Genomic DNA, 12,800 nt, shown 5'->3' with positions numbered 1-12,800 from the left:
TACCGGGCCTAGCCACGCCCCCGGCGTGCTCAGATTGGCCTGGGCTCAGGGCACGCCCACCCACAGCCGCCATGGCGTCTCAGCTCCGGCTCCGCTCTGCGCTGGCCCTGGTCACAGGTTCAGGGGTTCCCTCTCAGGGTGGGTTGGGGTGCCCGGGCCATGTCAGCGAGAGCCACCCCTAGAGTCCCTGGCCCTGTTGTCTGAGTTTCAGTAACTTTGCGCCCCGTGACCTCTGACCTCCTCCCGTCTTCTCCCGCTTCCGCGGACTCCCATCTCAGGTGCCGGTAGCGGCATCGGCCGTGCGATCAGCGTGCGCCTAGCGGCAGAGGGCGCCGCCGTGGCCGCCTGCGACCTGGACGGGGCCGCGGCACAGGACACGGTGCGGCTGCTGGGAAGCCCGGGGAGCGAGGACGGGACGCCGCGCGGCAAGCACGCTGCCTTCCAAGCGGATGTGTCTCAGGGCCCCGCAGCCAGACGCCTGCTGGAGCAAGTGCAGGTGAACCGGACGCCGCGCCACACACCCCTCAGCCCGGTCCTTTGTGGTCTTTGGTGTTAGCCTCCCCCCTCCCTCACATAGGCCTGCTTTTCTCGCCCGCCATCTGTCGTTGTGTCCTGTGCGGGCATCACACGAGATGAGTTTCTGCTCCACATGTCAGAAGAAGACTGGGACAGAGTCATAGCTGTCAACCTCAAGGTGGAGATCTCTAAGCCTGTGACTTGTGCCCGCCCCCAGCCTGCGGAAGTACTTGGAGGAAGGCTGCCACCGCAGCTGATCTTGCCAACCTTGTTACCCTCTCGTGCCAGGGCACCTTCCTAGTCACTCAGGCTGCAGCCCAGGCTTTAGTGTCCAGTGGCGTTCGTGGCTCCATCATCAACATTAGTAGCATCATTGGAAAGGTCAGGATGAGTTGGGCCAGGCCAGCTAGCCACGTGGGCGCTGGGAAGCGGCTCCCCTGTAGACGACTCCTGACTTACTCTGGGTCTCTGACTCACTGTAGGTGGGGAATATCGGACAAACAAATTATGCGTCGTCCAAAGCAGGAGTGATTGGGCTCACCCAGACTGCGGCCCGGGAGCTTGGACGGTGGGTCAGACTGGGGACCTTGCTAAGGGAAGAAGTCAGTGTCCTTCCCGGGGTCAGCATCCATTCTTCCTCTCACAGACATGGAATCCGATGTAACTCAGTCCTCCCAGGGTTCATTGCAACGCCCATGACCCAGAAAATGCCAGAGAAAGTGAAGGACAAGGTAGGCTGTGGGTGGAGGGCAGTCTGTCAGAGGTCTCTGAGGGAGATTGCTGGGCACAGATGTGTACATAATGAGGGATGAAAAAATAAGGGTGGGGAGCCCATAAAAGAAACTTCTACCCACGTGAGTGTTTCCTTACAGGTAACTGCAATGATTCCGTTGGGACACATGGGGGACCCTGAGGGTGAGCATGGATTGCAAAAAGGGTCTGGTGGGGGCTTGAACAGAGCCTTAATTCTGTAATAGTATTGAAAAGGTCGCACAGAGATTAATGATTGGTATAGGTTTAGGGTTTTTTTTTGGGGGGGAGGGGTAAGGTAGAGGGGATAGCCAATCTGTATCTAAGGAAGTAAGACTGCCCGTCACCCACCATCCCCACAGATGTGGCAGATGTGGTTGCATTCTTGGCATCTGAAGACAGCGGATACATCACAGGGGCCTCCGTGGAAGTCAGTGGTATGAGGCCTTCATGGGGAGGAGGACGGGAAAACAGAACCCAGGTTGTAATAAGAAAGTGAGGGGGACCCTGCAGCCTGCGGAGCAGAGATCCCTTCTTTAGACCAGGGACAGAAGTGGGTGCCTACATCCCCACCCATGCACCTGTCCCGATGCCTCTGCCCCTCTCAGGAGGTCTTTTCATGTAACTGCCTGATGGAAGCCGGACTCTGCTCACTCCCCCACCACTGCCTGGCCCTCCTGCTGATGAGGACGCTAAGTTCCCAGGCTACAAAAGAGATGGCAGTGTGTGGCTCAGGCATGCTGAATATGGAAGGCAGGGGTGCTTGTGACCCTAATAAATTCCAAATCCTCTTCCCTGCCACCTCCGGTTCTTCTTGTGTCCAAGCCCTCAGACCCTTCCCCACCTCCCCCTCTCTCCCCTTTCCAGGGATTGTTCCCTTTCACTGCCTGGTCTCCCAGGGCAACCCCCGCCGCCGGGTGTGAGAGGAAAGAGTGTATGTCACTGTGTATGCGTGACACTCTGGGTCTTTTCAGAGGGAGGGGATTCTGCCTCCACCCCCTCTCATTGGTTCTGCAGCACCAGTCACCCACCCCCATTCCCCGAGTTCCTTATGGACCCCAAGGGTGATTTGTTCTTGGCCCCATCCTGGTGTCCAGTCTGGCCTTGGAAGGGGGTCTTGGAACAGGTGGCCCTCCCCCACCCCTCCTTTCTCTTTTCCCCTCCCTTCTCTCCACCTTACAATAGCTGCAGCCGGCCTGGGGTCGGATGGGGGGGGGATTAGGGGAGGGGGCCAGGATTAGGGGAATGGACTAACAGATGAAAGGGGCTGGAGGAGAGCAGAAGGAGGGGGCTGGGAGGAGGAGGAAGGGGAGGGGGTCCTTGCTAATCGACTCTGGTGCCCACATAAGGACTGGCCACGGACTGAAGGAGAGAACAGGGAAGTAGGGGGTAACTGGGTTGGGGGGCGAGGGGACCCACTGCTAACTTGTCCCAGAGATAGGACACCCCCTGGCAGCCGCTGCACAGGCTGGCGGGGGGGACGAATACCCATCACGGTCTCTTCCTCTGTGCCCCTTATTCCCGACTCTGAACCGGCTCTCAACCGGTATGGCCCTGCTCCTTCCCCTTCTCTTTCCTCGTCCGCTTCCTTCACTCCGAGTTCCGGAGTGGCTCTGACTACTTTCCCACGCCAGACATTCACTCGTGTGCTCCCCGACTTCCCCCAGAGGCCCGCCCCATCTGGTGTCCCCGCTTCCGCGCGGCGTCTCCATCACCGGTGCCTCCGGTGCGCTTCTCTCCCCGTCCCGGGCCGCGGCTCCTGATTGTCCAAACGCAATTCTCGAGTCTCTGGCTCCGGCCGAGAGTTGCGTCTGGACGTCCCGAGCCGCCGCCCCCAAACCTCGAGGGGGAGAGGCCGGGCGGAGCGCGGGACGGTCCCCGGACACCCGGGACCCCGCCGCAGCCCTAGGATCTCAGGGCGCGCACCCAGCAGCAGAGGTGCAGCTGCGGCCGGCTTTCCGGGGTTCCAGGCCCGGCTTGAGAAAAGTTGGGGATCAGCGCCACGGAGGAGATCCTCCGCCCTCGGGCTCTCCACATGCACCAGCACCCACCGGGCCGGCTCACCGCGCGCCCGGCGGGGGAGGGGGAACCCGGTTCCACGGCGCGCGTGGCGCGCGAGGGCGGTGACGTCTCCGTCGCGGGGTGGGATACAGGGAGGGCGGAAGTGACGTTGAGCCTCGGCGCCCGGGCCATGGCGGCGGCGGCGGTGGCAGCAAGGGTTGCGGCGTGAGTGGCAGCTGCGGACCGAGCGGACCAGGGCAGCGGAGCCCCGGGGTCCCCGGGGAGAGGCCCGCAGCAGGGCAGCGCGAAGGCCGGAGCTGGGTGAGGGGCCGCGGGGCGCACGCCCAGGGTCAGGGGGCGGGGTCTGCAGAGGGGCGGCCCCGACAGCGTCTCCCCCCCACCCCTTTCCGCAGACCTCTCTCAGCGGAGCCCTGCTTGGAGAGGGGGGAGGTCTGTGCCCCGTCACCATGACGACGCCGGCGAATGCACAGAATGCCAGCAAAACGTGGGAACTGAGTCTCTATGAGCTGCACCGGACCCCGCAGGTGACAGGGATCTTCCAGCCCCAGCTTACCCTCTCCCACCAGCCCTCTCCCTCCCCCGCCACACTACTCTTGGCCCGACTCTGTCTTTGAATCACCTTTTATCTTCTCAAAGCACTAAAACACCTACCTCGTTTGATCCGATTTAACCCCTCAAAGTGGCCATAGCAGAGAGGTACAGCAGATATCACTGACCACTCAATCACTTAATTGAAGCACGGTAAACAGACGCCAGAACTTACCGTCCCGGCCCTGACCCATCTCAACAGCCACATGTCAATGTACACATATATTCATCCTGCGAGCTTAAATATAATTCCCTCTCCAGTTTTCTGACTCACGTGCGCTGGGACGACGTCGGAATCTGTTTGACAGGCACCCTGAACTTCTAGTCTAGGAAGTCTTGCTCTTTAGAGTTTTAAGAAAGCCTGTTGAGGCCGGATGTGATGGCGAAGTCCTTTAACCCCAGCATTCCTGAAGCCAGGACAGGTGGATCTCTTAAGTTTGAGGTCAGCCTGGTTAGAGGCCTGCCAGGAATACATGCATATGGAGACCCTGTCTTGAAAACAGCGAACAAAAAATGAAGACGTCTGTAGCATAAATATCCCAACCCATAGATCTGTGCCATTCCCAACCCTAGTCCTCTCAACAAACCCTGGCCCTTCTGTTTCAAAACTCCTTGTAAATGGGCCCTCATCCCTTCTGTTCTGGTCATTTCCAAGTCATTGGTCTCCTCCACCCCAGAATTCCCATCAGTTTGGTCAGCATGGCTGTCCAGGTTCTTACCTTTCTCAAAGCTTGCCTCTAAAGTCCCCTTCCCCCAACCCACTGCCACCTTCTGATGACCCAGGAAGCCATCATGGATGGTACAGAGATTGCGGTTTCCCCTCGGTCACTGCATTCGGAGCTCATGTGTCCCATCTGCCTGGACATGCTGAAGAACACAATGACCACCAAGGAGTGCCTGCATAGGTTCTGCTCGGACTGCATCGTCACCGCCCTGCGGAGCGGGTAACAGGAGGGACATGTCTGCCATGGGGCCAGGCGGGTCAGCCTGGGCATGGCATCCATGATGGGAGCTGGCCCTACAGAGCTCCCTTCCTCCCACACCCAGGAACAAGGAGTGCCCTACCTGCCGGAAAAAGCTGGTATCCAAGCGGTCCCTACGGCCGGACCCCAACTTCGACGCCCTGATCTCCAAAATCTACCCTAGCCGGGAGGAGTATGAGGCCCATCAGGACCGGGTGCTCATCCGCCTCAGCCGCCTGCACAACCAGCAGGCGCTGAGCTCCAGTATCGAGGAGGGGCTCCGGATGCAGGCCATGCACAGGTGTGGAGAACCAGAGACCTTATTACCCATGGGTCTTGTCTGGAGTACCGGCCTGATAGTCTGCATTCAAGCTGCCAGGTGGTGACCGTGCAGCTGATGTTGGGATTTGAGGGCAAGTGTCTGTTCTCAAACAAGCTAACCTCTGCCAGCCCTCTTTAGGCCTGTGTCTCCAGCCATCAGATAGAAGCAGGAAGCCTCACTAGTAGGGCCTCCACGGCCTGGGGGGGATCCCCCTGAAGTTTTACACTAAGGGCTTGAATCCTGCTCTTTGTAACCTGGAGTGTTTGTTTCTGCAGGGCCCAGCGTGTGAGGCGGCCGATACCTGGATCTGATCAGACCGCCACAATGAGTGGGGGGGAAGGAGAACCTGGGGAGGGAGAAGGGGATGGAGAGGATGTAAGCTCTGACTCCGCCCCAGACTCTGCTCCTGGCCCTGCTCCCAAGCGACCCCGCGGAGCTGGTGCAGGGGGCAGCAGTGTAGGGACAGGGGGAGGGGCTGCTGGTGGGGCTTGCGGGGGTGCCGGTTCCGAAGACTCTGGTGACCGGGGCGGCACCCTGGGAGGGGGAACCCTGGGCCCCCCAAGCCCTCCTGGGGCCCCCAGTCCTCCAGAGCCCGGTGGAGAGATTGAGCTTGTGTTCCGGCCCCATCCCCTGCTTGTGGAGAAAGGAGAGTACTGCCAGACTCGGTGAGGAGCCCTGCCTTTGCAAAGCCAGACGACCTGGAAACTCGAGCTCAGAAATCTGTGTCAGAAGGGGGCTTCGGGCCTGGGGGTGTAGTTCAGTCAGTAGGGTGTCTGTCAAGCATGCATGCATGAGTCCCTGAGTTTGCTCCCCAGCAACATATAAGCCAAGGGTGGTAGTGTACACCTGTCATCCCAGAGGCAGTGGTATGAGAAGTCGAAGGTCATCTTCAGCTACATAGCAAGGTAGAGGCTAGCCTGGGGTACCTGAGTGCCGCCCCCAGCCAGAACTTTTGGAGAAGGCTGTGCACTCAGGGACTCTTGCCCCCTCCACCCCCAGGTACGTGAAGACTACTGGGAATGCCACAGTGGATCATCTCTCCAAGTACCTGGCCCTGCGCATTGCTCTGGAGAGGAGGCAGCAGCAGGAATCCGAAGAGCCTCGAGGGCCTGGTGGGGGTGCTTCGGACACAGGCGGACCTGATGGGGGTGGTGGGGAGAGAGGGGTTGCCGGAGGAGGCGAAGGTCCTGAGGAACCTGCGCTGCCCAGCCTGGAAGGTGTCAGCGAAAAGCAGTACACCATCTACATCGCTCCTGGGGGTGGGGCATTCATGGTGAGCATCTGCTGATGGTAACAGAGAGCCAGGGTGGTGACCCCTGCTCTGTCCCTCTCCAGGGGCTCCTGTTGGGCCACACCCCCTCTGGTTTTCAGGATATTTTTTTATCCCTTCCTCTCCGCACTCCCTTTTCCTCTTGTCCGTTTCCTCTTTTAACTTCCCTCCCCCTGCCTCTCTCTCCCCCTCCCTAGACACTGAACGGCTCACTGACCTTGGAGCTTGTGAACGAGAAGTTCTGGAAGGTGTCCAGGCCCTTAGAGCTCTGCTATGCCCCCACGAAGGACCCAAAATGACGTCCCAAGGGGACAGCCGGAAGATGGGGACCACAGGGTGTCTCTGTGTCCCAGCTCAGCCTGCCAGCTTCATCTCCCAAAGCCCCCCAGCCAGACAGCAAGAGGACAAAGGAGGACAAACGGCTTTTATACAAAGTATCTATATTGAATTAGTCTATATTGGACAGCACGGGCCCTGTACCCACTACTGCCTTTTCTATGGACCCTAGCTTCCCACCCTGCTGGTGAAGGGCAGGGTGGACAAGATCCCCTCCCTGCCCTCCTCCCAACAACAAATTTGCTTATTTCTTCTTTGAAACCTGCAGTTCTTTGTGTGTGTCTCTCAGGGGGAGGGGGCTGGAGAGATGGCCCAGTGGCTAAGAGCACTGGCCTCTCATGCAGAGGACCCATTTGATTCCTAGCATCCACACGGTAGCTTGCCACCATCTGTAACTCCAGTGCCAGGGCTTTGGGTGCCCTTTTCTGACCTCTGCAGTTTCCAGGAACACGTGGTACACTGACTGGTGCAGGCAAAACAACCAAACACAGAATTAAAAATAAGCTAGTTGAGTGGGCGCACACCTTTAATCCCTGGGCTTGGAAGGTGGAGGCAGGCCATTCTCTGCAAGACTAAGTAGTGAAACCCTGCCTTTAAAAACAACCAAGGGTTGGAGAGATGGCTCAGTGGTTAAGAGAACAGACTGTTCTTCCAGAGGTCTTGAGTTCAAATCCCAGAAACCACATGGTGGCTCACAACCATCTGTAATGGGATTTGATGCCCTTTTCTGGTGTATCTGAAGACAGCTACAGTGTACTCACATACATAGATAAGTCTTAAAAAAAAAAAAGATAAAACAAAAACAAAAACCCCAAAACAACAAAAACCAACAGCCAAAAAACAAACAAAAACCACTTTTAATTGGGAAGGAAGGCTTCAAACTCACAGGAAATCCAGGTTGTAAATAGGAAGGTGATACCAGAGCTTAACTCCTCCATAACTCCATCCCCTTCTTCAAAAATACAAATGAGAGGGAGGAGCCAGCCATTGTANCAAATTCCTGTAATCCCCAGCTCTGATTGGCAGAGCCAGAAGGATTGCCACTGAAACCAGCCTGGTCTAAGTGATGAATTCCAAGCTGGCCTGGACTAATTACACCTGATCCAAAAGCAAACACCTGAAGAAAAGGGAAGTAGTGAAGAGAGAGGATGGGGGTCCTTTGGGAGGGCAGGAGGAGTCCAGTGCTTATTCTGCACAAACCCAATGGCAGATCCCGCTAGCCTGGGGAATGGGCAGGGCAATATCTCCATGGTAAAGTCGGCCAGACAACTGAGACAAAAAGCCAGGAAGCTTGAAGGGAAAGATTCTCACCACTGCTGGTGTCAGAAATGACAGGGAATGGGGCTGTGAGAACCAGTCGCCACCTCAGTCTGCAGTCCCAGACAAGTCTAGGGTTGCCTGGAGAGGCTTTCAGCAAAATGAACAACCCCTCTCCCTCCCACTGCACACCCATCCTGTCCAGTATCCCTACCCCCTTACATTCGGCAGTGCCAGGGCCTCAAGATGCTGCAGGCTGGATGGCCTCTCCTGNGTTTTCCTGTGTGATCCCTGGTACTGTCAGTTACAGCCCACCCACAGTCCCCATGAATATAGCAGATGACCTGGCAAAGTGCCACCAAGGCCCCACAGAGGTCAAGATGCTCTCTCACCTCTCCATGCAGCCCCATTCTGCAGCATTTGTCCTGGACCCCCCCCCCCCACACACACACCTTCTTTTAAAAAGATTTATTTTATGTGAGTACACTGTAGCTGTCTTCAGACACACCAGAAGAGGGTATTGTATCCCATTACAGATGGCTATGAGCTACCATCTCTTGTGCAGTTGCAGGGATTTGTTTTTTAGATTGGTTGCACTATGTCACCCTGGCTGCCTAGGATCCACTACATAGACCATGCTAGCTCTGAACTGTCACAGCTCTGCCTCCTGAGTGCACCCATGCCCAGTGACATTCCCTTAATTTGGAGCCCGGGATGCACGGGTGGAGCAACCCAGTGGGCTTTGCCCCAGGAGACTTGAGGTAGAGAAGGAAGGAAGCCTGGTGAGACACTGGTGGAAGCCTGGTGAGACATGGGTGGAAGCCTGGTGAGACACGGGGGGAAGCCTGGTGAGACATGGGTGGAAGCCTGGTGAGACATGGGTGGAAGCCTGGTGAGACATGGGGAGAAGCCTGGTGAGACATGGGTGGAAGCCTGGTGAGACATGGGGGGAAGCCTGGTGAGACATGGGGGGAAGCCTGGTGAGACATGGGTGGAAGCCTGGTGAGACATGGGTGGAAGCCTGGTGAGACATGGGTGGAAGCCTGGTGAGACATGGGTGGAAGCCCCTTTAGGCAGTGAATGAACACTCCTGCCCACAGGCTTCTGTCCAGATTGCTGCCTGGCTCCCTCTCTCACTCCAATACTTCTCGGGTTTCCCCCTCTCCCTCCCTGACCCTGTGTAACTATGAACTTCATAGACATGGCTTCCTACCTTGGAAGCATGTGTGGGCCTGCCCCAGGTCTCNCTGGCTAAGTGTCTCCCACCTCTGCCAACCAGGCCTTCCTCAGTGCTGGGAGGAGGAACATTTTACCAACCCCAGATAGGGTATTTTCTCCTGACATCCTCTTCAGACGAGGTAGCATTATGACTCTGCAGGCTGAGAGATACAAAGTATAAAAAAGGACAGCTTGACTTCCCTGGGAGGCAGAGGTGGGGAAGGATGAAGGAAGAGGCAACAGTGGACAGGGTCAGGGTCTGCATGCACAAGGCTCTGAGTCTCTCTGTGGTGCCCTGGCACCACATGAGGAGAATAGGTGAGGTGACAAATACCCATTATCCCAGCACTTAGGAAGTAGACAGAGAAGGACGAGGAGTTCCTAACCAGCAAGTTCAAGGTCAGCCTGTGTGAGGCTGTGTGATGGATAATATTTGTAGAATCACCAAGTGCCTTGGTGGTTCTTGGCAGATACTGTGAGTACTATCAGGTTGTGGTGACACACACCCTTAATCCTGGCACTCAGGAGGCAGAGGCAGGAGGATCTCTGTGAGTTCAAGGGCAGTTCTACACAGTGAGTGCCAGGGCAACAGGGTTATATAGAGAGACGCTGTCTCAAAGGTTAGCCTTTGAGAGTGTCTGTGAGGGATCATCTTTATGTTAATTGATGTGGAGGCCCATCTTAACTATGATGGGACCATCCATTCCTTGGCAGGTGAACCTGGACTGTATAAAGTGCAGAAGTGAGCTGGTTATGAGCATTGGCTCTTTGCTTCCTGAGTGCACATGCGATGTGACCAGCTGTCTCAGGGACCGGCCACTTTGACTTTGAGGCCCACAATGACCTTGCACTGTAAATCAGAATAAGCTCACTGCTGCCCCCCTTACATTGTATCTTTTGGGAAAGAAACTAAGATGTTTTGTCTAAAAGAGGGCGAGGCAAGGTGGTCTTTACCACAGTGCTTCTCTCAGGGGCCTTGGAGGTCATCATGCCAATCATGGGTCACCTAAGCAGAGCCTATGGGAGCCATGGGGTCATTCCTTCAGTCGAGGAACCAAATGAGTGTGCGGCAGTGAGTGAGACCAGGAGTTAGAGTCAGGGAGACCAGATCTAGTACAAGACCAGGCTATGGCTTCTTCATGTCACCTTGGAATTGTCATTATATTCCCAAGGTAACATCCTCTTCCCTAGACTCCTGGACCAATGGAACAGCTCAAGAAACAGAAAAGGAAACCACATTTTTTAGTTTAAATGAGCAAATAATTGGTCCCTGGGCAATGTTCCACCCCCTACCCCCACCCCCCACCCCAGCCCTCTATCTGAGGAATTTAACACTTTAGACTTGTGTGGTGAATGGATCAGATTCCCTGAGATTTTCCCAACAAGGTCATTATAAGGAGATAATTGTCTCTGCATCTCCATGACAACCGCTTCAATCAAGTCCTAATCTATTTACCTCTCTAGAGGCAACAAGACCTGGGAGAATGGAGCTTAAAAATGAGGTGGACTGAAGTCTCCTGCAACAGCCAACGTTATTCAGAGCATCAGACAGTTTATACTCTGAGGGTTAAGCAGAGCCACACCGGTAAAGTGTCCAAGCACAAGGAGAGGCCACATGCAGCAGACACGTGTTTTTCCACAGAGTCATATAAGCAAATATCAATAGCCAGCTGTAATGAATAATCTGAAGTAAGCTCACTCCTATCTGATACGCCTGGGATGAGCTTCAAAACACATTCCAAGAACAACTCCACATTTTGAAGAAACAGAACTTGTTTTCTTGCAATTTTCTCACAAGCTCTCAGAAGTCTCCTCACATGGCTCCATTCTCTGACCATGTCCTGACACTAGTTCTCAACTGACCCACCCAACGACTTTGCTCAGAAGCNAGGTGCACATTAGCACCTCCACCTAACAATCCCACTGCCTGTGCCGGTCCATCCTGCCCCTGGACTTCCTAAAAGCCTGCTGTGCTCCATCAGAATGGAAGCTCAGAGGGCAGCACCTCCAACTGTTCTAGAGGCTTCTAAATTAAAAGAAGAGCAGAGAAGGTGTCCCAGCAAAGGGGTGGGGGGGGGGGGAGGAGAGGCAGAGATAGGAAGAAGCTAAGAGAGTGTGGTGGAGAAAGTGAAGGGGGTTAAGAGAAAAGGGCGCTGAGGAAGGCTCACTACAGTCGATATGGTGCTCCATCCTGTAATCCTAGTGCTCCACAGNTGGGTGCAGGAGGATCAGAAGTTCAAGGTCATCCTTGGCCACACACTGAGTTCCAGGTACATGAAGCCCTGTGTCAGAAAGAAAATTCTCAGTATCAAAAACAAAAACAGGGCTGGGGAGATGGCTCAGTGGGTAAGAACACTGACTGCTCTTTCAAAGGTCCTCAGTTCAAATCCCAGCAANCACATGGTGGCTCACAACAACTGATAATGAGATTGATGCCCTCTTCTGAAGTGTCTGAAGACAGCTACAGTGTACTTACATATATTAAATAAATAAATCTTAAAAAAACAAAACCCCAACCATCTGTAATGGGATCCATGTCCTCTTCTAGTGNATCTGAAGACAGTAATAGTGTATTCATATACATTAAATAAATAGATGTTAAAAACAAACAAATACTTTAGGAGGAAGCATAGTTGGTGGGGCTTGCCCACTTTTTCTCCAGTTACATCTACCTAAAATGTAGTTTGGCTAAGAAAGAGATTCTGCCAGAGGTAGTGGCTCACACTTTTAATTTCAGGGCTCTGGAGGCAGAGGCAAGCAGGTGGCTGTTAGCTAAGGCCAGCCTAGTGAGTTCCAGCCAAGTTACAGAGTGAGACCCTGTATCAACCAAAACGAAGCAGTTACCACACCAAGCAGTCTTGGTTCAGGAATCCACACTTCCCAGAAGAACCTTCTGTAGGTCCAGAGGCTAGCTCTGAGCAAACTTGCCCAGCCATCCCCTCCACCAGGCCTGGCACTGAGGAGGGAGCCCCTGTTTTCACCCTGGTAGGGGGTCAGTTCCCTTAGGGAAGTCACTGGCTTAGGCAACAGATGCCACTTTGTTCCCATCACAGGCCACATAGGACCTCAGTACTTGCATCAACTTGCCCCACAGTTAACCCTTTGAAGCCCGGCAACATTTCCCCATGATCCCTTAGAGGGTGATGGGTGACAGATCTAAAGGGGATNCAACACTTTTAGAGGACAAAGGTGGTGGACAGGTCACCCCAGGTTCACCCATGTGGTTTCTTTCCACAGAGTCTCCTGGGTAACCCTGGCTAGCTTGTGCCACACAAAATACACAGTTCACACTTCAAGAGGGAATAGGCGATAGCTTAGTGTAGAGCCAAATGTGAATGACTACTGATTTAGGTGACCCCAAATTNCCTCTTCCAAAACAGAAACAGTTTTATGAAGCTTTCGTAGGAGCAGAACAAAGACAGCCTTAAATCAAGACACTTTTCAAAAACATTGAGATAGAAATGGCTATAGCAAAATGGTGGAGACCTCTCACGGGCCTCGGATGATATTTGCTGACATTGTTAGCTTTTGGGTTAGTAGAAGCTAATGGTCTTTTACA

The 12,800-nt window shown here is 54.7% G+C and overlaps 2 protein-coding genes across 4 annotated transcripts; both read left to right on the top strand.

The window, feature by feature from the left end:
- The first annotated feature begins 34 nt into the window (after positions 1–34).
- Positions 35–2,067, top strand: Hsd17b8 (hydroxysteroid 17-beta dehydrogenase 8). Of its 3 annotated transcripts, none has more exons than XM_021149031.2 (9): positions 36–117; positions 279–496; positions 578–694; positions 805–897; positions 999–1,084; positions 1,163–1,247; positions 1,389–1,431; positions 1,629–1,703; positions 1,875–2,067. In XM_021149031.2, exons 1-9 carry the CDS (start codon positions 72–74, stop codon positions 1,889–1,891), a joined length of 780 nt encoding a protein of 259 aa, XP_021004690.1. In that variant the 5' UTR covers positions 36–71; the 3' UTR covers positions 1,892–2,067. The 3 variants fall into 3 exon arrangements, with proteins under 3 accessions (XP_021004688.1, XP_021004690.1, XP_021004689.1); XM_021149030.2 differs by having other exon boundaries at positions 56–138; XM_021149029.2 differs by lacking the exon at positions 1,875–2,067 and having other exon boundaries at positions 35–117; positions 1,629–1,842.
- A 1,356-nt stretch (positions 2,068–3,423) lies between these two features.
- On the top strand, positions 3,424–7,027 carry Ring1 (ring finger protein 1). Its single transcript, XM_021186225.1, has 7 exons — positions 3,424–3,588; positions 3,681–3,812; positions 4,660–4,820; positions 4,924–5,139; positions 5,436–5,825; positions 6,160–6,433; positions 6,628–7,027. The coding sequence occupies exons 2-7, from the start codon at positions 3,735–3,737 to the stop codon at positions 6,727–6,729; spliced, it is 1,221 nt and encodes a 406-aa protein (XP_021041884.1). The 5' UTR covers positions 3,424–3,588; positions 3,681–3,734; the 3' UTR covers positions 6,730–7,027.
- Positions 7,028–12,800: the final 5,773 nt, after the last annotated feature.

The sequence above is a fragment of the Mus caroli genome, chromosome 17 (assembly GCF_900094665.2).
Source record: "Mus caroli chromosome 17, CAROLI_EIJ_v1.1, whole genome shotgun sequence".
NCBI lineage: Eukaryota > Metazoa > Chordata > Mammalia > Rodentia > Muridae > Mus > Mus caroli.
Note: the sequence above shows the minus strand (reverse complement) of the source record. Positions and strands in the feature narration are given on the sequence as shown.